This window comes from Schistocerca americana, chromosome 7 (assembly GCF_021461395.2).
Source record: "Schistocerca americana isolate TAMUIC-IGC-003095 chromosome 7, iqSchAmer2.1, whole genome shotgun sequence".
NCBI classification, from domain to species: domain Eukaryota; kingdom Metazoa; phylum Arthropoda; class Insecta; order Orthoptera; family Acrididae; genus Schistocerca; species Schistocerca americana.
This window is the reverse complement of record NC_060125.1, coordinates 121,981,928-122,008,544: the sequence shown is the minus strand read 5'-3', so window position 1 is coordinate 122,008,544 and position 26,617 is coordinate 121,981,928. Positions and strand designations below refer to the sequence as shown.

The 26,617-nt window shown below is 43.0% G+C and overlaps 1 protein-coding gene across 1 annotated transcript in view; it reads left to right on the top strand.

Moving 5' to 3' along the window:
- LOC124622400 (myrosinase 1-like) overlaps positions 1 to 26,617 on the top strand; it is a 107,268-nt gene that overhangs the window by 5,980 nt on the left and 74,671 nt on the right. Inside the window, exon 2 of the mRNA XM_047148088.1 lies at positions 15,922 to 16,055. Within this exon, the coding sequence (XP_047004044.1) occupies positions 15,922 to 16,055 (134 nt within the window). The remainder of the gene's footprint in view (positions 1 to 15,921; positions 16,056 to 26,617) is intronic.

The window sequence follows — 26,617 nt, the reverse complement described above, 5'->3', positions numbered from 1 at the left end:
GTTAATATCTCGGAAAACTAACTTGTTCTTTACAATCACTGACATCTTCACAGGAAGAGATGGCTTGTCTAGTACAATCACTGGCATCATTACTGTATTTAGCCATAAGCGTAACTCGATCTGTACAAACATGACTCTATGATTCATGGATTTCGAGCAATAAAATGAGATGTGTCAGGTCAGAAACAGCCTGGCACCTCTCAATAACTCCCTCCTCAAACAGAAAAGCTACCACCTCACATCCACTATAGTGTTCAATATCGGATAGGTAGCGCTAGACACTAAGACCAGTGTCCGGCTATGAATGGGTTTGCACGTATCGAAAACTTCTCTCAAAAACATTATTTTTCTATACAGACGTGTTCAGACGGTAAGTGTACTAGACTTTTAAACTTTTTGGGAAAAGTATACTTGAAATAAATTACAGCATACTGTCGGGACACTTGTAGACTATTATTCCACGTTCTCGCCATCCCGTTCAGAACATGCGGTAAGCCATCGGACTTCTTCATGCCCTCCTCGAAGAACTCCCCCGCCAGCTCCTTCTCCTACTTTCGAACCTCTTTCGGCGCCCATTCGTCGGTTGAAAATTTAATTCCACTTATGCATCCCTCCAAGGAGGTCAAAAGACGATAACCTGAAGGGGTAAGTCAGAGGAACATAGAGAGTAGTTCAAAACATCCCAACCAAATGAGTCCAACTGCGCCTTAGTGGCTGAGGTTGTGTGAGGACGGGCGCTGTCGTGCAACAAGCACGCTCCTCTCGAAAGCCATCCCCTCCTTTTGTTTTAAATGCTCCTTTTGAGTTTTGCCGGCCACTGAGGCCGAGCCGTTCTAGGCGCCTCAGTCCGGAACCGCGCTGCTGCTACGGTCGCAGGTTCGAATCCTGCCTCGGGCATGGATGTGTGTGATGTCCTTACGTTAGTTAGGTTCAAGTAGTTCTAAGTCTAGGGGACTTATGACCTCAGATGTTAAGTCCCATAGTACTTAGAGCCATTTGAACCAATTTTTAGTTTTTTTTCATGGACTCACAATATCGTTTTGCCTTATGGTCTCCACCTGAAGCAGAAATCTGGCCTGAATCTTGCCTTTTCAGTGCTATAACACTGAGTCCATGATTTTTTTTTCTTTTGCTCGAAATTGTGGTCCTGAATTTTTTGCAGGTCTGGGACTGATGTGACGACGCTGTGACAACTGTATTTTTGTCTCACGCGTGTAACGACCCAGCCACGTTTCATCTCTAGTCATAAAAGAGCTCAGAAAATCCCCACCTTCCTATTGAAATCGCTCAAGAAACTCACGGGCGCCACTGATCCGATCTCTCTTGTGCTGTTCTGGCAGCTCTTCTGGGAATCATCCTGAGCACAGTCTCCGGCATCACAGCGTTTCTGTGCGTGTCTCGTATAAGAGAGTTCTGGACAGTTATGAGAACATCGCAGAAATTTCGTTCACCGTCAATCGGCGGTCTTGATGAACAGTCCCCCGAATTTTTGCACCAACTTATTAGTCAAAATGGAATGTCTTCCACTCCTTTGTTAGTCATGCACATATGCTCTGCCTCCACTGAACTCCCTACATCACTTAAACGGACTCGTTCTGTTCGTAACACCTTCGCCGTAAACTGTTTCGATTCCCGAAAAATTTGCGATCGGTGTTATTCCTTCCGTGTGTAGGAGGCGGGTGACGGCACATGGCTCGCACTTGGCTGGATTTATTACTGACATCTCTCACGCGACTGGACTCTACAACGTGTGTTTACTACCGTGTTCTTGCGATGCTCGCTCTGGCCAAGGGAACGCCCTCTGCCTCTCAGTGCTGCCAAACCTAAAAAAAGAAATACCAGTAGCCCGTTATTGTCACAGTAGACTCACTTTCTGAACCTGCCTCGTCCATGCCCAGTCACCCTCTCTCCTTATCATTTGGTGCGTAAATATATAAATTCTTGGGTTTTCCCCTCTACAGATGATTCTTTTACATTAATACCACAATACTAAAAATTTATCACTCTGTCTTGTTTATAGTGATACAAAATCGTAATCTTATTGGAAAATGCTGTCTTCTGAATTGAAGCGGCAGTTACATGTATATGAGCTGTATCCTCTGAAAAAATAGAGCTTTTGTTTAATCTTTTTGTGGCACTATCTTTGTTTCAGTTGTATACTTTGATAACTGTCTCGCTGTCATTCTTGTTGTATGACATTCTACAACGTTCTCCAGTATTCTGGAAGGAACATTGCGGTCAGTCCAGGCCACCTTGTCACTTGATTCCCAGCTGTTCACCGACTTCTCGTAAGAAGTGCATCGCGCGATCCCAAATTAGTCTACTTCGATGGTTGTTTTATCGTTATGCAGGGTGTTACAAAAAGGTACGGCCAAACTTTCAGGAAACATTCCTCACACACAAAGAAAGAAAATATGTTATGTGGACATGTGTCCGGAAACGCTTACTTTCCATGTTAGAGCTCATTTTATTACTTCTCTTCAAGTCACATTAATCATGGAATGGAAACACACAGCAACAGAACGTACCAGAGTGACTTCAAACACTCTGTTACAGGAAATGTCCAAAATGTCCTCCGTTAGCGAGGATACATGCATCCGCCCTCCGTCGCATGGAATCCCTGATGCGCTGATGCAGCCCTGGAGAATGACGTATTGTGTCACAGCCGTCCACAATACGAGCACGAAGAGTCTCTACATTTGGTACCGGGGTTGCGTAGACAAGTCAAGAGGGTTGAGGTCAGGAGAGCGTGGAGGCCATGAAATTGGTCCGCCTCTACCAATCTATCGGTCACCGAATCTGTTATTGAGAAGCGTACGAACACTTCGACTGAAATGTGCAGGAGCTCCATCGTGCATGAACCACATGTTGTGTCGTACTTGTAAAGGCACATGTTCTAGCAGCACAGGTAGAGTATCCTGTATGAAATCATGATAACGTGCTCCATTGAGCGTAGGTGGAAGAACATGGGGCCCAATGAAGACATCACCAACAATGCCTGTCCAAACGTTCACAGAAAATCTGTGTTGATGACATGATTCCACAATTGCGTGCGGATTCTCGTCGGCCCACACATGTTGATTGTGAAAATTTACAATTTGACCACGTTGGAATGAAGCCTCATCCGTAAAGAGAACATTTACACAGAAATGAAGATTGACACATTGTTGGATGAACCATTCGCAGAAGTGTACCCGTGGAGGCCAATCAGCTGCTGAAAGTGCCTGCACACGCTGTACATGGTACGGAAACAACTGGTTCTCCCGTAGCACTCTCCATACAGTGACGTGGTCAACGTTACCTTGTACAGCAGCAACTTCTCTGACGCTGACATTAGGGTTATCGTCAATTGCACGAAGAATTGCCTCGTCCATTGCAGGTGTCCTCGTCGTTCTAGGTCTTCCCCAGTCGCGAGTCATGGGCTAGAATGTTCCGTGCTCCCTAAGACGCCGATAAATTGCTTCGAACGTCTTCCTGTCGGGGCACCTTCGTTCTGGAAATCTGCCTCGATACAAACGTACCGCGCCGCGGCTATTGCCCCGTGCTAATCCATATATCAAATGGGCATCTGCCAACTCCGCATTTGTAAACATTGCACTGACTGCAAAACCACGTTCGTGATGAACACTAATCTGTTGATGCCACGTACTGATGTGCTTAATGCTAATACTGTAGAGCAATGAGTCGCATGTCAACACAAGCACCGAAGTCAACATTACCTTCCTTCAATTGGGCCGATTGGCGGTGGATCGAGGAAGTACAGTACATACTGACGAAACTAAAATGAGCTCTAACATGGAAATTAAGCGTTTCCAGACACATGTCCACATAACACCTTTTCTTTATTTGTGTGTGAGGAATGTTTCCTGAAAGCTTGGCCGTACCTTTTTGTAACACCCTGTATATCATCAGGGACAGTCAAACACGACGAATAACCAGTACTGCAGCAGCGACTGAGTTGCGATGCTGCATGGTGGTAGCAGTCAAGGTGGGCCCGGCCCCCAGTGCTGGGCTGCTGGTGTAGGCGTAGCGAAATTTCTGCGCGTTTCACTGTCGCTGTTAGTAATGTCGCACTGGACTAATCTGGGACCGCTCTATCGAAGCGAACGTACAGTTCCACTTTAAACTCATATTGTCCTCTCGCCGACACTGGCGCCACATGAAAGCAGTGTTTGTTTGGGCTGACTCCGGCTACACATTGCAAGAACACCAGAGAAAAAGCGCTTGACAAATCTTAGGGGGAGACAAAGTGTATATTAATGATCACACTTCTTCCATAAATTGCTGAGGTGTGGAACCGACATTCCGCGCAATTTCGACAGTTCTCCAGTATCCTGGACATTAATCATTTACAGTGACCATATTGGCAGTGCCACGCTGTGGGGAGAGTCGTTTAAAGGACGGTAGAGCCTCATTGTGCTGCTGTCCTAAGTGTGCAAAGTGTACAAAAAGACGCTGATAGATGTTTTCTGACCAAAACTAATTTTGTTCCGATGGAAATTGTGAACAGACACACACTTAATGAATCTCGATAAAGACGACGTAATTGCACTTACTCAACTCATAGTACTGAGATAACATAAAAAGTCTTTGATTTCAAAATACGTGAAACGAACTGTTGTCGTTACCTTTGCTGTATTTTTTACTCATATCACTGGTTTGATGCAGATCTCCACACCAGTTCATTCTTTGCGAGTCTCTCCACCTCTGCGTGACTAATGCAATCCACATCAGTTTGAACCTCTTTACTATAGGAAAAACTTCGGTCTCTGTTTACATTATTTCCCACATACTTTGCCCATCTTAGTTACTTGCTCCCATAAAAGCGCTTGACAAATCTTAGGGGGAGACAAAGTGTATATTAATGATCACACTTCTTCCATAAATTGCTGAGGTGTGGAACCGACATTCCGCGCAATTTCGACAGTTCTCCAGTATCCTGGACATTAATCATTTACAGTGACCATATTGGCAGTGCCACGCTGTGGGGAGAGTCGTTTAAAGGACGGTAGAGCCTCATTGTGCTGCTGTCCTAAGTGTGCAAAGTGTACAAGAAGACGCTGATAGATGTTTTCTGACCAAAACTAATCTTGTTCCGATGGAAATTGTGAACAGACACACACTTAATGAATCTCGATAAAGACGACGTAATTGCACTTACTCAACTCATAGTACTGAGATAACATAAAAAGTCTTTGATTTCAAAATACGTGAAACGAACTGTTGTCGTTACCTTTGCTGTATTTTTCACTCATATCACTGGTTTGATGCAGATCTCCACACCAGTTCATTCTTTGCGAGTCTCTCCACCTCTGCGTGACTAATGCAATCCACATCAGTTTGGACCTCTTTACTATAGGAAAAACTTCGGTCTCTGTTTACATTATTTCCCACATACTTTGCCCATCTTAGTTACTTGCTCCCATAAATCCCTTTTCTTCCCCTTCGATTCAGTGCTTCTCCTTTGGTTACTCGATCTGCCCTCTATCTTCAGCACTGTTCCATGGTATCACGTTTCACAGGTGCTGTTCGCTTCTTCCCTGCTGTGTTTATCGTCCACGTTCCACTCCCACGTAAGACTACACTCCAGACAAATGCTTCCAGCAAAGTCTTCCTAGCACTTAACTTTGTATTGGACGCTGTCAGAAAAATATTTCTTGCTATTTCCGGTCTGAATTTTGTATTATCCTCACTTAATCCCTCGTCAGTGATCCAAACAGGAAAACTCGTTTACTAATTTTAACATCTCGTCTTCTACCCTAATTCCCTCAACTTCATCTAACTTAGTTCACCTACACTCTGTTACTTTTCTTGTACTTTTGCTAGTGTTCATCTTAAAAATTCTATCCGTTCCGTTCGACTGATATTAGGAGTCATTTGTCGTCTGTAACAATTCGCAGTAACGACACACCTTACAAAATTGTTTCTTCTCCCTGCACATCAATTTCTTTTGCAAATTTCTCATTAGTTTTCTTTATTGCTTGCTCTGTGTGCAGTTTATACAACGTGTGGAGAAGACTGCATCACTTCCCCAATATCTTCTCCTACCTTGCAAGTTCTAAAATGATCTCCCTGCTAGTCGGGTTCTAGCGGTCATTCTCCTTATTTTTCAACCATGACATACTGAACTGATAGTTCGTTAACAAATTTGCCGGCAACTGCGTTCTTTGATACTGGCATTAACAAATTAATTTTCTGTCTGAGGTATTTCTCTTCTATTACATATCCTGCGCATAGGTGAAACAATTTTGCTGTGGTTGCTTCTTTCAAGAATCTTAACAGTTCTTTACAAGGTCGTCTACTTCAGGTAGCTACTTTGTTTCGACTTATGTTTTCAGTATTCAGTTATACACTTTTAGCAGCATGACGTGTCCCATCGCCCCTTCGTCCACTTCCTCGTCCCTTTCATAATATTGCCTTCAAGTTCATTTCCATGGTCCTTCTGCACGGAAGCGGCAAACAAACTGGTATAGGCATGCGTATTAAAAAACTGATAAGTAAACAGGCAGAATAAGGCGTTGCGGTCGTTAATGCCTACATAAGAGAACAAGTGTCTGGCGCCCTTGTTAGATCGGCTACTGCTGCTAAAATGGTAGGTCATCAAGATATACGTGTGTTTCAACGTGTTGTTACAGTCGACGCACGAGCGATGGTACACAGCATCTCCGAGGTAGCGATGAGGTGAGGGTTTTCCCGTACGACCATTTCACGAGTATACCGTGAATTTCAGGAATCCGGTAAAACATGAATTCTCCGACATCGCTACGGCTGGAAAAAGTTCCTACAAGAACGGGACGTACGACGACAGAAGAGAATCGTTCAATGTGACAGAAGTTGCCTGGTCGGACAAGTCTCGTTTCAAATTGTATCGAGCAGATGGACGTGTACATGTACGGAGACAACCTCATGAGTCTATGGATCCTGCATGTAAGCGGGGGACTGTTCAAGCTGGTGGCGTGAGGCGTGTTCAGTTATATGTGATCCATGATACGTCTAGATACGACTCTGACAGGTAACACGTACGGAACCATCTTGTCTGATCACCTACATCCATTCATGTCCATTGTGCATTCCGACGCACTCGGGCAATTCCAGCAGGACAAAGTGACAGCACGCACGTCTAGAATTACTACAGTGTGGCTCCAGGAACACTCTTCTGAATTTAAACACTTTCGCTGGCCACCAAACTCGCGAGACATGAATAATATTGAGCATATCTGGGATGCCATGCAACGTGCGGTTCAGAAGAGATCTCCACCCCCTCGTACTCTTTACTGATTTATGGGCAGCCTTGTGGGATGCATGGTATCAATTTCCTCGAGCACTAATTCAGACATTAGTCGTGTCGCGGCAGTTCTGCGTGCTCGTGAGGGCCCTACACGATATTAGGCAGGTGTACCAGTTTCTTTAGCTCTTCAGTGTATGTATGCCATCCACCTTACAGCATTCCCTCTCTTGCTCAGTACAGGTTTGCTATCTGAGCTCATCATGTTCATACAACTGCTTCTTTTTTCTCAAAAAATGTCTTTAATTTTCGTTTGCATGACATATGTCTTTCCTGTAGTCACACATGGTTCTAAATCGTTATACTTGTTCTGTAGCCACTGCAGTTTTGTCGGTTTGTGTCCCCTGTCAGTCTCATTTCTTAACTTCCGTACTGCGGAGGGGCCGTGCGTGAAGTCAGGATAGCAGTAGCTCTGCGTCGGCAGGACTAGGGGAAGAGGTGAATGACCTCGCGCCACGGCGAGCTGCCGGCGCCGCTTTGGTCCAGCACGAATGGTCTCGTTCGCGTGTGCTCGATCCCACTACGAATTCTGTGCTGACCCTTGATGACCCAACCACGATGTGGTGTTATTGGGTGTCGTGTGGTCGGTCGATCTTTTTACTACCGGCCTGGTAGGTTTGAGCACGCGCAGGCGCCGAAAGCCGTCGGCACGCGGACCGTGCCGTCGAACGTTAACGTTGAGCGTGCCAAGTTCAACGTGCTGCTGAACGCTCAGGAACGATGCGACTTGTGCATACGGTACGTGACCCCCAACGTGGTATACGCGATCGCAACGCACTCCAGAGACAGTTGAGGGATGTTTCTAGTTCGTAAATCACACTGTTTATTCAGTGGGTGAGCGTAAAATTCCCACGTTAGCTCTATTAAAACGCACATTTCTTCCATCGTCCATGAAAAGGAAAGTACCATGTCCAATCAATAAGGACACAGGCTTATAAAATTTCCATTGCAAACAGTGCGTTACAAATTTGGAATACTTCTCCGCATAAGATAAACATTATTTCATCATTCCCACATTTTAGTAAAACCCCAAGGTCAGTCTTACTTGATCACTGTTCCTACCCAGTAGCAGAATCTTTGCGACATGTGAATTACGAAAGAAGAAGGAGCAAAATATCTTTATACAAGTAGCGCAAGCTGTCCTTTAGATTAAGCCAATCGAACAAAGTCATCCCTCATAAAAAGGTGAACTTGTATTTACATAACATCAAGTATTATACTTATATCAAACTAATAATAAAATATCAGAACCTAATAAAATCGCGAATGTTAGGAAAAAGATTGGTTGTGTCAGGACGCGAACCACCGCCCCAACAAAAAATCTCATTGTAGGACAGTGACGCTATTCATTACGCTTTTTTTTTTTCGTTGTTGATGGTTGTGTTTGGCCGTTGCGGACATCACATAACATCCGGTCAAGTTCGTTTGTTGCTCCTTCCACTCAGTTTTTTTTATCACAGAGGCCAATCAGCTCTCTGACCGAACACGCTGAGCTACCGTGCCAGCAAACTAAACCAACATCACACATTTCGTATCTAATCATAGTACCTCACCGCTTGTTAAAAACCTTATTCGTAGATATGTTACTAACTGAAACTTAATTATAACAAATTGTACCAATAACAATGCGTTTTGGGTGGATGTTCAGTGTCTCGCTGCCTTCTAATTGCCTACTCTCATTATACGCAAGTTACAAAAATTCTTTTGCCACGAATATGATGTTTCTCATTATTTTATTGGAACGAATCACACAGTTAACAACGGGTTTTGCAGTGATTCTCAATTTTCTGGTGCTCGGAACGGCGTATATACATATAGGCTTGAAATGAATGCCAATATGGCGCCTCACAACTCTGTACTGAAAGGAGACGGCGTGCTTGTGACGTAGGTGGCGTTATGCCATCTCATTGCTCAACGCTCAGACGCACGCTCAGAATATTTGACATGCCAGACATTGCTCTGCACGTTCGGAAAGACGCCCAAGCGTGCTATTCCATGCTGTGAGGTCAAAAACTCGGCACGCTCAAGGTTCGGATGCACGGTCCGTGTGCCGACGGCTTATGTGTTGAACAGCAACGTGCACCCCACGTGGCCCTGCTGCCGGTTTGCGCGCTTAAGTTCGACACTGTCAGCACTCCGCGACGTGGTGTTGTCAGAAGACTGTCAGATTTTACGTCAGCAATGGTAGGCGGCCAACTGTACGACCTTCATCAGGCGAAGACCGTCATTTCAGGTACGGCTCGTAGACCGTTCTGGAATACCTAGGACGTAGGTTCGCTACAGTATCGTAATCGTGGAATCGCGTACTGTTACTGCGGACGCCATCGATTGCAGTGATGAGCTTCTTGAGAGCTACAGAGCTCAAGTGATTAAAGGGAGCTAAGGTGAGGCTATGGCGCGATACTCGGTTCGCAATGACCGCATGTCCTCCCAATCCTGTTATATTCGCTTCACAGGCTCTTTAATGCTGTGTAGGTCCTCTCATACTGGTTGTTACTAAAAAAAAGTATAGTTTCTTTCGGAATCTTCTACGAGGTAACGAATACGGGTGTCATTTTTGTGTTTTGGTTTTCTGCCCCGGTCTATTTTCTGCCGAGCTTGTACCTCTCCCTCGGCGCGGTGTTGTAACGTGCCGAGGCCTGTGACATAGCGCTTATTTCCTTGGTTCTGTGTTTGTTTTTGACCGCACTTTGCTTGTAGCAAGGTGAACGAGTTTTATTAAAATGTTCCAATTCTCAAACCCTTACTTTTCTATGCTGTAACTGCATTCCAATTTTGCCTGCTTCATTTGCTGCGTTTGTATATTTTCTCCTCTTGTTAATTAAATTCCGTTAGACTGTTGTTTCGCCACTTTGATCCTCTGCTGCCGTCACTGTTTTATCTCTGCAGTTACTCGTGACATGGCCTCCGAGAGTTTTCCAACAGAGTTAAGTTGCACTCTGTATGTAGTTCCTTGACTACCACATTTACAAGTGATTACGTTTGCTCAAAGATTAGAATTTAGTTGCATACTTCCTGGAGAACACGAAGAACAGTTTTAATGCTTCCTTTCGTAATTCGTGTGGAATGAAGGTATAGTGTGCGATCGACATCAAAGTATCATTTAACAGAAGCGTAAACTTCAAAACAGGTAAACGTAGGCTACTCCAGGTAGCTTTTGTCGCGTGCTTAGCGATCGTTATTACGTACATGCTGTAGGTGAAACAGCGACCAGTACAATACTGAAATATTACATTCATTTTCATACTTTATACATACTGGATGTGGTGGTCTAACTGTAGATTTATTGGTGAGTGAGAAAATGTACTGAATAACATTACGTCAGTATTTACTTCATTTGCAGACTAATAAATATAGCTACCGGGACCAGTATGCTTTTAGGTTCGTTAGTAGCTCCCAGTACATATGGCAAGAGCATGCCATTCATCCGTATTTTCCTCTGGGCAGCAGGTTAGGTGTTGAAGTGAGGACACGTACAAGAAAAACATTAGTCAGTACTGAGAGGCGCAAACCATTTATTGGTGCAGGTACGATCGTGCAGAAAGCATCAGGCAGTAAACTATGCGACGTGTTTGAGGGAAGACTGCTATACGCAGAGAAGAAAGAACTAACACACTGAAGTGAGTACATATTAAAAAACCAATGATCGCAATATCTGCACTCACCTCTATATCTCTAACTCGTTGTATACTTTTTATCCTTGGATACTGAGAGAAATCCATCTGCACAGATAAATATTGGCTGTATCACTCTCATCATGGTATTTCGATCTCTGTACAGGAATGCAACATCTTTCCGTTTATAAAAAAAGGGTACTGGCTTACGTAAGTCAATAGATGTGTTAGGTGTACTTTCGTGGGCAGCCAGTTCTGCACAGAAAGTAGTGAAAAGGAGTTACTTAATAACAGTAACACACGTCTCTGAACGGAATTGCATATTGCACAAGTACTTGATTAGTTACGCACTCCACTCTTCGGTTCGCCTCTTTTACTTAGTATCTCTAGCATCGTCCCGCTGTGTAATAGCAGTGAAAGTCAGCACAAAGCCGCGAACAACGTGATTTCGATTTCTAATAAGACAATGCGAACGTGAAACATTTCAAAAACTTTCATTGTGTTATTTACGTGATATTAATTCGGATTATCGTGGGGCAACACACCTGTTGTTAAGGGAACAGTGAGGTTCGGTAACGCATATGACACCTTCCTAAGATAACTGACAAGATAGATTAGACGCCCACTGCAAATCAGGTGTTAGCACTAACACCTGATTCGCTGTTCATATCTTAACCTTAAAAAAAGCGAAACGCGGTCCAGTCCGAGGTCAGTGCCTAAAGTTACTGATAAACCTAAGGCAAGCGACTGATAGCGGTGCGCTGTAGGTGATTCACTGACATTCGCGTAAAAAATGCAGTTCTGAGCATTGTGTAAGAGGACGTGTTCCTGATTGGATTACCAACAGAACCTTCATTAATGTGTCATTTGGCCTCACCTATCTGCTTTCTTTTTGTGTTTTGTATTTACCCTGGTTGGGAGAAAGAGATCAGCTGAACTTACTGATGCCGGACGTCGGCTTCGATCCGTGAAGTTCTGACAACGGGACGTATGAAGTCATCCATCGGCAAAAGTAAAGAAAAAAGACGATTCAAGTAAAGCCTTCGATACCGCTTCATCAAAATACAACCAAACTGTCACCTCTCGAGCCAATCTGGGTCTCAGGCTAGGCGACGGGTCAGTATATCACGAGAACTAAGACTTCGCTTACATATACTTTGGATTGGACGACTCGCGACGAAACCGTCACCTTTCAGTCTAACCTAGACCTCGCGCTACGCTACAAATAAGTCTATCGCCACGATCTACATTCTGAAAAATAATATAGACGCAAAATACTTACTGTCAGTCTTTCCACGGGTTCCGTAACTGCTTCAAGGCAAAGGCTGGTTTGGTTACTTTAGAGAAGACACGACCAATTTCCTTCTTCATCCTTGCTTTATTCGAGCTTGTAGTCGATCTGTAGTGACCGCATCGTCGACAGGTTATAGAACACTGAACTTCTTTCTTCTTTTTTCTTTTTGAGGAAACAAATGGATTTTCCATTTTTGCAAGATTTGAGCTCCATTTCACTCAATTAAATAACTACAATCATTTCAGTTCGTAATTTGTGTCTTATTTAGCGAAATCTAGGAATAGGGTGTCATAATCACCGGCCATAATAAATGCTATTTATTCTCTGTTTATTTGTATATCCTTAGAGCTGTATTTTTGGGTTTTAAATTTAATTGGGTTCAATTTCGAAGTCACAAAGTTCCATCATCTGCCACGAAATGCGGAAATCGTTGATTAACACGTCCACAAATCTAAACCTGAACGTGGGAGAGCTCTGAAGTAATTAAGTACGGAGTCAGCTCAGTGTTAAAGAGTACTGATGGTATGTCTCTGAAATCGACAATACCAGTATCAATCATGGTCGATTTAGAGAAAGGACGTAATACCTAGATCACGGCAGCTTGAAGGAGATTCGAGCCCCACTCCTCCCAGTGTTATAAACTGTGCGGCGAGAGCAGATAGTTTTAGAAACCCCGAACAACATTTGGTGGCCATCCATGATCAAATCTTTATTCTTTCGCTAGTGGCAGGAACAACACATTCCATTTTTTGATTTTACTCTGGAAACAACATTTTATCAATATTGTCAAAACAGATATCGTCTGATCATCTAATTATGCTCTGCCACATGTTGATGCTGTGCTGCCCGTAATGAAATACAGATTTTCGTTAATAGTTTCACATTTCTACGACATGAACAGACTGCACCGATTGTTATCTACAAGGTCGATAAACTTATTGCAACCTGTTCAGATAGCCAGGTGCTCTTCATATGGACTTCCACCCACTGACTTAAATGACAGTGTAATTAACTCTCGACCTCTCTCCGATAACGGTAAAATGATAAACGTTTCAAAACATCCTGAGGAACAGTACTTGAACCCTGCGCTATGACAGTCTCGACAGCTGCTTGAGCTATGAGTCGAGTTTTATAATCTTCACTGACTGCGTAGACCCAGCAATAAAAAAATTATTGATTGCTACGCAGAAAGAACATTTGTAGTCGAGTCACGAAGTGTGAGCAAGTTGTTGACGAACTTGGCGTCCTGTCTGTACAGTACCTGGTATCGTTATCCACTTTCTCAAAGTCACAACTGTTCTCCTTGTTAATTATAAAACAAACTTAACAACAGGCATAAGTATCTTGTGGCTCAAATTACCAAACATTACCGTAACGTACATTCTCTAAGGGAGTAATTAGTTACGTCACAGACTAGCTTGGTTATCCCCCCTCCCCCCCTCTCCGATGCCCTTTCATTCCTTTCCTCCACTATTCTTCCTGCCCCCTCTCCTAACTTCTTAGGTTACACTGCGTGTCGTTCAGATAAGCCAGATGCACTCTGTAAAAGAACTCTAACCCTAGGAGGAAATTTAAATTTTGATGAAACTAGAAACATGTGAGGCTGTTTCACTTACGTACGACAAAAAGGAAGGCAGTCACCTCACAAGGGGGTGAGCACTGGGGATGTTTTCGGTTTAACTCCTGTTGGAGGAAGTTATCGGAGTCTCTTGATGTTTGATACTTTCCACTATTCTAACTTTTCGCGAATATTGAATAGACTTCTCCTCGCTTATGCCTATCGTGACTGTATTCCAGGTCGTGTGTTTGCCACTCAGTGTGTAACCCAGAGACTTTTCGGGCACATTTAAGGCACGTGACGAAATCGTATCGGCTTTCCCAGTACACAGGAAGAGACTTGAATAAAATCATAATAGCGTTTCAAATCACAGACTTGTATTGCTTGCGCAATTACAAGTTCAATGGTAGAAGGATTGGGCCTGAAAATCAATTAATTAAAAACTCAGGGACTTTAATCTGCTTGTTTACACATTACAATCAATTTTCCCCAGTCAACTGAAACAACGGACAGCTCGTCTACGTAGAGTACTATCGAATGGTAGTGGTAATGGGGTTGAGGGACGGGGAAGGGAGAGGTTGGAGCAGTTTTCATGATCACCAATCCTGTAATTCGTAAAATAAACAAGACAGCGAAAATCTGCTAAGGTTCCAGGGGCCATTAATTTGAAATTCAACGCACGGCAGCGGCGGCACGTAGGGACTGTAACCTGACCCACGGTCAAAGAACTGGTGTAGCCACAGGTGCACCAACCTGAGCGTTGTGTGGGCGATCTGCCGCCTCTGCCAAAAGCTGTAGCAACAGTCTGCATTGCCACATCCAGTCAGGTTGGCTGCGGGAACCTGTTGGGCTGCGTCTGAGTAAACAAAATTACTAATAGACGCTCCCTCGCCGGCCAGAGTGGCCGAGCGGTTCTAGGCGAGTCAGTTTGGAACCGCGCGACCGCTACATTCGCAGGTTCCAATCCTGCCTCGGGCATGGATGTGTGTGGTGTCCTTAGGTTAGTTAGGTTTAAGTAGTTCTAAGTTCTAGGGGACTGATGACCTCAGATGTTAAGTCCCATAGTGCTTAGGGTCATTTGAACCATTGTTTTTGACGCTCCCTCAGCCCAGCTGGTTGCGGTTCTTAGCAGGCTTCACTTCGTCATGAGTAATTGCGCGGTAGTTGCTGTCATTTCCATTGGCTTCCACTGTCTTGGAAGCAACCGTATAGGGTTACATTCAGCTTTAGTGAAGACATTCACGGTGGATTCCGTTGTTGCGCAAGTGGTCGTATTTCTTTGTCCGTACATTTACCTTGACCCACGGCAAGCTAGCGGATCGCCGATTAATTAAAGAATGTGGGTTGGCAGATTTCCACTTTTTGTGGCAAAACTGCCTCTCATTTCTGTGTTTCATAAAGAATATAACTGGTTTATTTACATTTCTCTTCCTTCTACTGGTGTATGGTCTCCACGTGTTCCCTTCAGTAATCGAGTTAATAATTGTGGCAACATTTCCCTTTGTAGGGAAAGGTTGTCTGATGTCTCAACGGCTCACGAAGAAGAAAAATATAAGATAAGGTCATTTTAAACTGAAGGTAAGGGAAGCGATGACAGGCACAACCCCTCATTGCTCTCAGTTCCTCAAGACGCCAAAATCTAAAAGTGGTGGTAACGCAACATTATTTTTACAAAATTTCATACCTATTTGTTTGTCAGCCGTCAGGTCGTGAATTTCAATCCAGACGTTAGAATTTTCACATTTTCTAGCCTCCCACATGTACACCTTCGCAACAGATCTCATTTTCGATCACCCAAATTAGCACATTTCTACAACTGAAATTAAATTCCCTATATGAGTTAACCCTGGTTACGATATGGATGTTACTCTTGTGACATGAAAATATACATTGGACACTTTTTCTCCAGACCATCTTATGTAACTGCAATGAAATTACTTTAACGTGTGGAAACTGGAGTAGAAACTTAAAACGTTTTTTTCTAACAAAAAAGTGTTTTGGAGGACAAACGTCATACTTAATCTTTCTTAATCGTTCTGAGATCAGAGATAATGAAAGAGAATCTTTGTAAATCGCAGATAGTAACCGAAACATGTCGCAGCCAGCGAAACGTAGCTCTATTCGCAAGGAAAATAGATTTATTGCTAAGTGCCGGTTGACGGTGTTGCAGGAAAGGGCGAGAACATCTTCGACCACATGTTCCACACCACGCCCAACTTAACGACGGACGGCACCAACGGCGACGTGGCCTGCGACTCCTACCACAAATACGAGACGGACATCGAGCTCGCAAAAAACATGAGCGTAAGTATGGGCTCCGGCATCGCACCTCTCACTCTAAGGCTTCTGTAAGAAATGGTAGATTCACTTACGAGAATCAACTTACACTGCAGCAAGCAGGAAGATAAAACGTGCGTCTACCTGTACGTGCAGTATACGAAGCTTAACACGTTGCATAAAGGCGAGACTGTGATCTTGGGAACGACAGGGAAATGCCCACAGGTCATTCAGTCAACCGTGTTCAGCCAAAGGTTAGTACAATGTGCACCGACGAAGATAAGATACAAATGTAAATTTCGTGTTCCCACGTGTTTGCTCTCAAGTGGACTGATAAGATAAGGGATGAGGAGCTTCTCTGCAGAATCGACGAAGAAAGGAACATTTCGATAACACTGACAAGAACAAGGGACAGGCTGACAGCACGTATGTTAAGACATCAGAGAAGAACTCCACAGCAGCAAAGGGAGCTTATAAGGGTAAAAACTGTAGCGGAAGACAGAGATTGGAATGAATCAAACAAATAATTGAGGATGTTGGGCGTTGTATGCAGGGGCTGCTCTAAGATGAAGCGGTTGGCAGAGAAGACTGATGTCTCAAAATATAAAATTAAATTAAATTAAAGTTTTAAAAACAAAAAAGCTGTCAAACAAACCAAGACGAGTAGCATTACTCCCGCCATCTTTATTGTGTAGTAGTACAGGAGAATGAAAGTCGATTTTGTGTTGTTGCTGTTGTGGTCTTCAGTCCTGAGACTGGTTTGATGCAGCTCTCCGTGCTACTCTGTGCAAGCTTCTTCATCTCGCAGTACCTACTGCAGCCTACATCCTTCTGAGTCTGCTTAGTGTATTCATCACTTGGTATCTCTCTACGATTTTTACCCTCCAGTACGAAATTGGTGATCCCTTGATGCCTCAAAACATGTCCTACCAACCGATACCTTCTTCTAGTCAAGTTGTGCCACAAACTCCTCTTCTCCCAAATTCTATTCAGTACCTCCTCATTAGTTATGTGATCTACCCATCTAATCTTCAGCATTCTTCTGTAGCACCACATTTCGAAAGCTTCTATTCTCGTCTTGTCCAAACTATTTATCGTCCATGTTTCACTTCCATACATGGCTACACTCCATACAAATACTTTCAGAAACGACTTCCTGACAGTTAAATCTATACTCGATGTTAACAAATTTCTCTTCCTCAGAAACGCTTTCCTTGCCACTGCCAGTCTACATTTTATATCCTCTCTACTTCGACCATCATCAGTTATTTTGCTCCCCAAATAGCAAAACTCCTTTACTACTTTAAGTGTCTCATTTCCTAATTTAATTCCCTCAGCATCACCTGACTTAATTCGACTACATTCCATTATCCTCGTTTTGCTTTTGTTGATGTTCATCTTATATCCTCCTTTCAAGACACTATCCATTCCGTTCAACTTCTCTTCCAAGTCCTTTGCTATCTCTGACAGAATTACACTGTCATCGGCGAACCTCAAAGTTTTTATTTCTTCTCCATGGAGTTTAATACTTACTCCAAATTTTTCTTTTGTTTCCTTTAGTACTTGCTCAATATACAGATTGAATAACATCGGGGAGAGGCTACAACCCTGTCTCACTCCCTTCCCAACCACTGCTTCCCTTTCATGTCCCTCGACTCTTATAACTGCCATCTGGTTTCTGTACAAATTGTAAATAGCCTTTCACTCCATGTATTTTACCCCTGCCACCCTCAGAATTTGAAAGAGAGTATTCCAGTCAACATTGTCAAAAGCTTTCTCTAGGTCTACAAATGCTAGAAACGTAGGTTTGCCTTTCCTTAATCTATTTTCTAATGTAAGTCGTAGGGTCAGTACTGCCTCACGTGTTTCAACATTTCTACGGAATGCAAACTGATCTTCCCCGAGGTCGACTTCTACTTGTTTTTCCAATCCCCTAATCTGTCAACACCTGCTTTCTTTGGGATTGGAATTATTATATTCTTCTTGAAGTCTGAGGGTTTCTTCTTGAAGTCTGAGGGTATTTCGCCTGTGTCATACATCTTGCTCACCAGATGGTAGAGTTTTGTCAGGACTGGCTCTCCCAAGGCTGTCAGTAGTTCTAATGGAATGTTGTCTACTCCCGGGGCCTTGTTTCGACACAGGTCTTTCAGTGCTCTGTCAAACTCTTCACGCAGTATCATATCTACCATTTCATCTTCATCTACATCCTCTTCCATTTCCATAACATTGTCCTCAAGTACATCGCCCCTGTATAGACCCTCTATATACTCCTTCCACCTTTCTGCTTTCTCTTCTTTCTCCTGATAACGACGTCCTCTTGAGTAGTGCCCGCCCGTAGATGCGAATGGGGGACTATTTTCCCTTCGGAATATTTTATCCAAAAGCATGCCATCATCATTTAATCATTCAGTAAAGCTGCATGCCCTCGGGAAAAATTACGGCTGTAGTTTCCCCTTGCTTTTAGCCGTTCGCAGTACCAGCACAGCTAGGCCGTTGTGGTTAGTGTTACAAGGCCAGATCAGTCAATCATCCAGACTGTTGCCCCTACAACTACTGAAAAGGCTGCTGCCCCTCTTCAGGAACCACACGTTTGTCTGGCCTCTCAACAGATACCCCTCCGTTGTGGTTGCACCTATGGTACGGCTATCTGTATCGTTGAGGCACGCAAGCCTCCCCACCAACGGCAAGGTCCATGGTTCACGGGGGGGGGGGGGAGGGGGGGGGGGGAAGGATTTTGTGTTATGTTATGTTTATCATATTGATAAGCTTTTGGATACGTCTTGAGGAGAGGAAAGTGCACACGGAATAAGGAAAGAACACTGCTGTTTAAAAAGACATGCCTCTGTTCATTATTTACGTAACGAACGAAGTTCCAAGGAATGCAACCATGCTGGTTAGCGTCCCCATAGTGTTTCTCATTTTCCTTCCAGAAAAAAATTTTGGAAGGTCAAGATAAATAGAGCGTTCTGATATTAAAATGTACAGGAATAGCAGAGATAATACACCTCAACTTCTAGATATGAATGCAAGTAGAATGTAATTTGCACGCTGCAGCAGTGTGTGCACTGTTATGAAACTTCCTGGCAGATGAAAACGGTGTGCTAGAAAGTTTCGTATCAGTGCACACTCCGCTGCTGAACGAAAATTTCATTCTGGAAACATTCCCCCAGGCTGTGGCTAAGCTATGTCTGCGCAATATCCTTTCTTCCAGAAGTGCTAGTTCTGCAAGGTTCGCAGAGGAGCTTCTGTGAAGTTTGGGAGGTAAGAGACGAGGTACTGGCAGAATTAAGCTGTGAGGACGGGTCGTGAGTCGTGCTTGGGTAGCTCAGTCACAGTTCCGTTCCAGCCACGCTTGCTAGTGGACGTTGTTTACTGTTGCGCTGCACCTCTGTGTTTACATCGCTGTACTTGTGCTTCGCCGAGTGCTGGCCGTCCGTTAATCTCCGTGTTCGTTCATATTCCTTGTGATCTGATCGCTCCTGCTGGTCATGCTGCTGCTAATTGGAATTTCGGTTGTTTAACCGAAATTTCTTCGCTGGATTAACCAGGGCTACAAACCTCAGGGACAATATTCTGGTATTTGCTTTTGACAAGGAATCCCTTCCTGTTCAGCCTACATCCCTGGAAACAGATGACTGGATTACACAGATAATTGGTCTCAATTCTGAAACCGTCCCTACCTGGCAACTGGATCAGGAAAAGTACTGCGTTTTTGTCATGTTATTCAGTGCTGCGACTGATGATAAAGTATTACGAAAGTGCGGCTATGAAGTAGATTTTGTGCATAGAAATGGTTATAAAAGTAAGGTTTCTATCTACAGAACTGACATTGATTACAAAACCGTTCGTGTCTTGAATCTTCCCATTGAAACTGAAAATGATGAGATTATGGAAGCTCTTTCAAACTACGGAGACATGAAATCAATTGCAAATGAAAGATGGTCGCCTCGCTTTAAACTGCAATGTTTCAGCGGGGTCCGCTGTGTAGCGATGGACGTTAAGACAAATATTACGTCTCACAGAACTGTTTGTGGGTATAAGGCACAAATTGTTTGTACAGGTCAGGAAGCTACATGTCACATATGTAACGAAACAGGCCACTGCAGGCAGGAATGTCCGTGACAAACTGTTGTTCTTAAAAGTAATTTGATACGGCGTCAGAAACCTACCTTAAATGATCTATTACCAAAGAATAGTACGGATCAACTGGTTGAGGATGTTAACGCAGCGGGCCAAGCTGATGTCTCCCTTCACGATAACAGTCAATTTCTCCCGTTAACAACAAAGGGGAACCCTGTCACCACCACTCGTGAAAATGAAATGCAACCAAAAAAACGACTTCTGGAGACAAACGATAGTTGTTCAGAGGACGAGCTGTCCTGTACAACTCCCTCAGTTCGCAAGCAAAAACAGTGCGATGAGGAGGCAGAGGAATCGGAAGGCAGAATGCGAATGGAAACTGATGAACAGAAAGGTAATAACCATATGGTACCAGAAAATGAAGTGGGTGTAGTCAGTCTTAATTTGCAAGAAACCACAGGTGAAGTAGCAGACTGCAAAGATCAGCAGCTATCTTTTAGTAAACAAATTCAAGGAGAGGTTGCAAAACTGCCGTCTCCATTTGTTTCCCTCGATCAGGAAGTAAATGATATTAATAAAGGACAAGGAAGTGGTGGCCAAAATGAAATTACGGGCAACACCGCAGGGCAGGCGCCAGCGACAGAAATTGCGATAGCGTCTGCTACTGCCCAAGATGAGCCGCGAAGTAAAATCAAAACGCAACCAAATGTGAATGTAGCTCGTAACCAACGGAAGGGAAAATCCGGAAAGGGCGACCCAAGGCCACAGAATGTTCGGTACGAGACGGTCCTAAACGAATCATTGGAGGAAAAATCAGGAAGTTTACAAGGAAATCAGCCTGCTAGCGGTACAAGAGAAAACCTCAGAAGTAGAAAAAAACGAGACAGTAACTAATATACTGATTGAAGTGTTATTCCATGTTCAGTCTTCCGAGAAAACTGTTAATAGTTTAACTGAACCCTGATCCACAGGATACTAAATTAGTTCATCAAAACAACTATATAACGATTTGTAATATACTATTACTTTGTCCAAAATTCTGCATACTCTTTGTCTAGCTCTTAGAAGAGCCTTTGTTGTAGTTTGTTTTCTTGTGCCGTCGTCTTGAGTAGCCATGAGAGACTGGTCTAGTATGGTTGCCGGTAGTATAGACTTAATCGAAGCCCTGCCTTAGCAGTCCGTTGTCCGGGGTACACCACTTTGGAGGTTGTCTATACGTCGCACTACAAAAGATTCGTGGGAATCATAATTGGTGCAGCCAAACGTAATATACCTCGAGGGCTCAGGAAACAATACACCTCTTGCTGGAGCCACATAATAGAAAACTTGTATGCAGAACACCAACAAACTGAAAACCCTGATACTGATAAAATAATACTAGAACAGCTAAATGAAGCAAGAAAGCAGAAATGGATGGACCTGACGTGTAGTTTAAATTTCATTCATTCATACAGAAAGGCATGGGGATTATTAAGAAAAATTGGCACTGCAAACAACGTCTGCAATCAGCAACCGAAGATAACGCCATCAGAACTGGCACTATACATAAAATCAAGAGCTGAGAAGGTCCCTGTAGACACAACCATGAAAGAAAAAGTAAAGAACGAGCTGAATGAAGTCAATAGGCACCTCCATGATAACACCACACTCGCAGACCCTTTTCTGAAAGAGATATAAATGAGGCCATCAAAACACTGAACATGAAAAAGCCGAAGGATGGAGGAACTTGGCTGATATACTCAAGACCGGAAGGGTGCCTCAACAGTTCTAGATCGCACACACATTAGCAATCCTCAAATCTGGAAAGCCAGTACATGACCCCTCAAGTTACCGACCAACTGCACTGTTGAGCGTGTGCTTCGAACTACTGGAACGACTCGTCCATAACAGAGTACAAGGAATAATAAACAACGTAACCCCAACACATTAAGCTGGATTCAGAAGCAAGCGGAGCTGCTGTGAGCAGGTCCTAGCCTTGACGTCCAACACTGAGGCTGGATTCCAAAAGAAACTAAACACATCAGTGGCCTTTGTTGATCTATCAGAAGCATATGACACAGTGTCGCTAGATGGACTCCTGCTGAAGTTAAAAAAGCATGTCCCAAGTAAGAAACAGACGACACTTGTGGTAAATATGTTAACCAACCGTTACTTTAAGGTTAGCAAGTCGTTTACCTTGAAAAATTGGTACCCACAAGGGTCCGTCCTAGCGCCCTTCTTTTCAATCTGAACACCAGTGACTTGTCAAACACTGCTAGAGAAAAGTATTGCTATGCCGACGACCTTGCCATAGCCATACAAACCAGCACACTCGAGGAAGGAGGAACTATGTTATCTAGAGACTTAGAAACTCTCAATACATGCTACAAAGCACGGAGACTCCAGCGAAATGCAGCAAAGACAAAAAAAAGCTGCTCATTCCATCTAAACAACAGAATTGCAAACCAGCAGCTGAATGTGAACTTCCGCCAACAAAAGGTTAGACATAATTGGCAGCCTAAATACTTGGGTGCCACACTAGATCGGTCTCTGACATATAAAAAAACCTTGGAAAAAACAAGCCAAAAACTAAAGGCCCGAAACAATATAGTAAAGAAACTAGCTGGTACACCATGGGGTGCCGACGCATCGAGTCTACGTACTACGGTACTTACGCTGATGTGCCCAGTTGCCCAATACTGTGCTCCAGTGTGGCCACATAGTGCCCACACGAGCAAGCTGGACGTACAGCTGAACGAGCGAACGAGGATTACTACGGGCACATGAAAATCCACCCCGATCCCCTGGCTGCACAGCGTCAGCAGCGTCCCACCACCTGAATTCCGACCTTAAGAAGCAACCAACCGAGAATGAAGGAAACTACACCACCCCGACTACCCACAAGACCTCCCAGTTCATACAGTCTTAAACAACCCTCCCCCAGACCGCTTAAAATCTCGCAATCCACTGTGGCATAATGGAAGGAACGATGAGAAGTTCGACATTAAAGAAGAGTGGTGTAAGAGGTGGAATGCTGCAACAACAGCACATCAAGGTGATCAAGACCCAACTGCCAGCCTACCAGGATTTCATCTGCAGAGAAGTGACTGGATAAGACTCAGCAGAATAAGAACTGGCCACGCCAGATGCACAAGTGAGGACTCCGAGATTCTCCAGCCTGTGATTGTGGGACCCAAGAACAAATTGTTCAACATATTGTTAGAGACTGTCCTCAGAGGAAGTACCCTGGACCATACAGTGACTTCATTAATGCTACTCCCTCTGCTGTTAGTTATTCAATCATTAGATATTGAACTATGATTAAATGTATCCGTCTTATTTTTAACTTGCAATTATATCAGTTAAAGTAGTCAGTAATATTAAGTTAGTAATTTTCACAATTTAAAAATGTGTATAAAATTTGTGCCAAAAGTAAAACTAAACTATACGTAAATATTTAACTAGATAGGCAAGTAAAATTAAACTTTATGTACCTGTCAACGTTTGCTGTTGTTGCCATTAATAAATAAGTAACTATATAGTGACAGCGCAATGACGCAGTCTTATTCTGTCACCACTGTAAAGATAAATAAGATTACGTCTGGTTTGAAATATCGGCACTTAAGGAATTTTTGTACGAATCCGCGACTGATATTGCCCTGATACAAGAAGTTCTAATGTCGGGTTTAGTCATTCCCGGTTATGTCAGTTACATTAACGTGCCTCACGAAACAAGCGTTGGAACAGCTGTTTTGGTGAGGGAAGGGATTCCAGTAAGTGAGGTGGAACGACTGGAATCCGGAAGGGAATAGCACTAAATATTTATGATGTGACTATCATCAACTTGTATGCCCCTTCAGGAAGTTCTCACCGAGCTGACAGGGCATGTTTCTTCAAATATGAACTGATATACTTGTTAAGGAAAAATCCAAGATAGTTATTACTTGTAGGTGATTTCAATTGTGATTTAAATCGAAAAGTTCGGTTACCTAATTTTAATTTCTCAAATGAACTCAAACAACTAGATACTGGTTTAGAATTAAAGGATGTATGGGATATCAAATACCCCTCCATTTTTGAGTTCACTTATGTCACGGCAACATCTCGTTTCAGAATTGATAGATTAGATATTTCTAAAAATATTGAAACTTCCGTGAAAAAAGTAGAAAGCATTCCTACGTACTTTTTTCAGACCAGTCAAGTGTCTTAGCTCGCATAAATCTAAGAAGATAGCCAGTTCGCCGATTCAAGACTCAGAGGAATTTGAACACTTCCTTGTTAGTAAGACATCATTTAGAAGACCTGATTAAAGAAACACGGGCAATATGCCTGCGTGCTCGTAGTAGATATGCCACTGCTATCGACTGGTGGGTTAAAATGGCGAAGCCAAAGTCGAGGAAGGTTCTTATTCAATACAGTGCCCAGAGTGCAAGAGAAATGAAATGCACTATAGAATATTACTATTCCGTTTTGAGAGGTCTATATGATAAGGTTTCAGCAGGTTCGTTACGTCGGATAGCAGACCTCAAAAAAGTCAAAGCCAAGTTACTTAATATGATGAGAAATCAAATGGAAGGGTTGAACACAAAATCGAAGGCAAATTCGGTGTCAGAAGACGAAACTACTTCCCTGTATCATTTAGTGAAGCATAAGAAAAACGGAAGGAGGGCATTTATTGATGAAATTCGAACAAAAAATGGTAAGATTCTCAGAATCCAGCAAGATATCATGGACGAGATTTATCGCTATTATTGCGAGCTATATTCTGTACATCAAAGTAGTGATGCTTCCTTGGAAGAATTCCTTGACATCCTAGCCTCACAGCCGACAGAAGATGACAACGAAAATTTTGTCGAGGTAGTGAGTGAAGAAGACGTGTATGGGACTCTGGCGCCTCACCACCAAAAAAATCCCCAGAATCGGATGGTCTGCCAGCAGAGTTTTACATCCGTAACTGGCAAGTAGTGAGTGCGAAAATCACGGACATTGTTGAATGAACTTATTCAGGGTAAAATGATTCCGACTGAGTTTAAGGAGAGTAAAATTGTTCTCGTGCCAAAAAATAATGGAAACAAAGATTTAAATAATTTTCGTCCAGTTTCAATGCTGAATTCTGATTATAAATTAATAGCTAGAATAGTAAACAAGAGAATTTCATGCCTTACAGATAAAATTATTATCTGTAACAACCATAAAGTATGCTTTATGTTTTTTTAGGTTTTTATAAGCCTTCCATGTAGTAAATCATGAATATCTTCTACAGACATTGAAGAAAATAGGTATAAACGATAGGGTCATACAGTTGATAAAGAACACAGCAACTGGGATAAATGCCAAAATAGCGGTGAACTGTCAACAATAAAACGAGGCGTTCCTCAAGGAAATCTTCTGTCCATGTAGCTCTTCGCCATTTCACTTGAACCTTTCTTCCGACGTGTCCACGCTGGATTAAAAGGCTTAACTTAACATTATCAGGAAATAAAACAGTTATAAGAGGCTATGCTGACGATATAGGGGTTATTATAAGGAATAATGAAGAGGTAACCACGCTAGCAGCAGTGGTTGATACGTACTGTAGAGCATCTGGAGCCAATGCAAACGAAAAAAGTAAGATGTTAGATCTCAGAGGTTTTGATAATATCAACGTCGCGTGGGCAAAATTAGTCCGACAACATAAAACACTTGGGATCACCCTGACAGCATACCCGATGAAAATGACGGCTTTAAATTGGAAAGTTGCAGCAGATAAAGTGCAAGGAGCCGTTATAGAGAATTTAATTCGATATATGAACCAAGTTCAAAGAACAAAGTATATCAACTTATGCATCCTTGCTTATTGTACGGCCCAGCTGTTTCCAATACAGAGAATGACAGCAGGGAGAATAACGTCCAGAATCACAAACTTTTTGTGGAAAAGTAAAGTGTTCAGAGTAACTGCTAAAGTAGGCACTTTAGATCCTAAAAAGGGTGGACTAGGATTAACTGATATAACGGATAAAGCCTCTGCACTTTTTACCAAAAGGCAAGTCAATTTAATAAGAGAATCGCGAGAAAGCATAACCAGCCAACTTTTCGAGATCACTAAAACTCGAAGACTGCTTCCCCCGACTGATGCGCAGAATATCAACAGTCGTTTACAGCATGTGAAAGTTTTCTATGTTGAGTTCAGTTATGTAAGTGCCGAAATCAGACAGTCACGACACTTGACATCAAGACCGATAATGCGGGAACGAAAGAAAAGCGAAGGAAGGAAGAACATACAACGGCAGTTTCCAAACACTGATTGCACTGAGATTTGGAAGAACATTATTAGAATTGTGCTCACGTCTAATATATAAATTTTCGTGGTACAAGACAGTCAACAACATAGCACCAATGAAAGACTGTACGCAATCGGACTCTGTGAAACAAATTTATGTCAACAATGCCATCTCGTTGACTCAATAATTCATAGATACACTTGCATCGGTCACATGAATAATTGGAAGTGGATCCGAGAGCAAACAGCTCTGACTACAACGACATCCCCT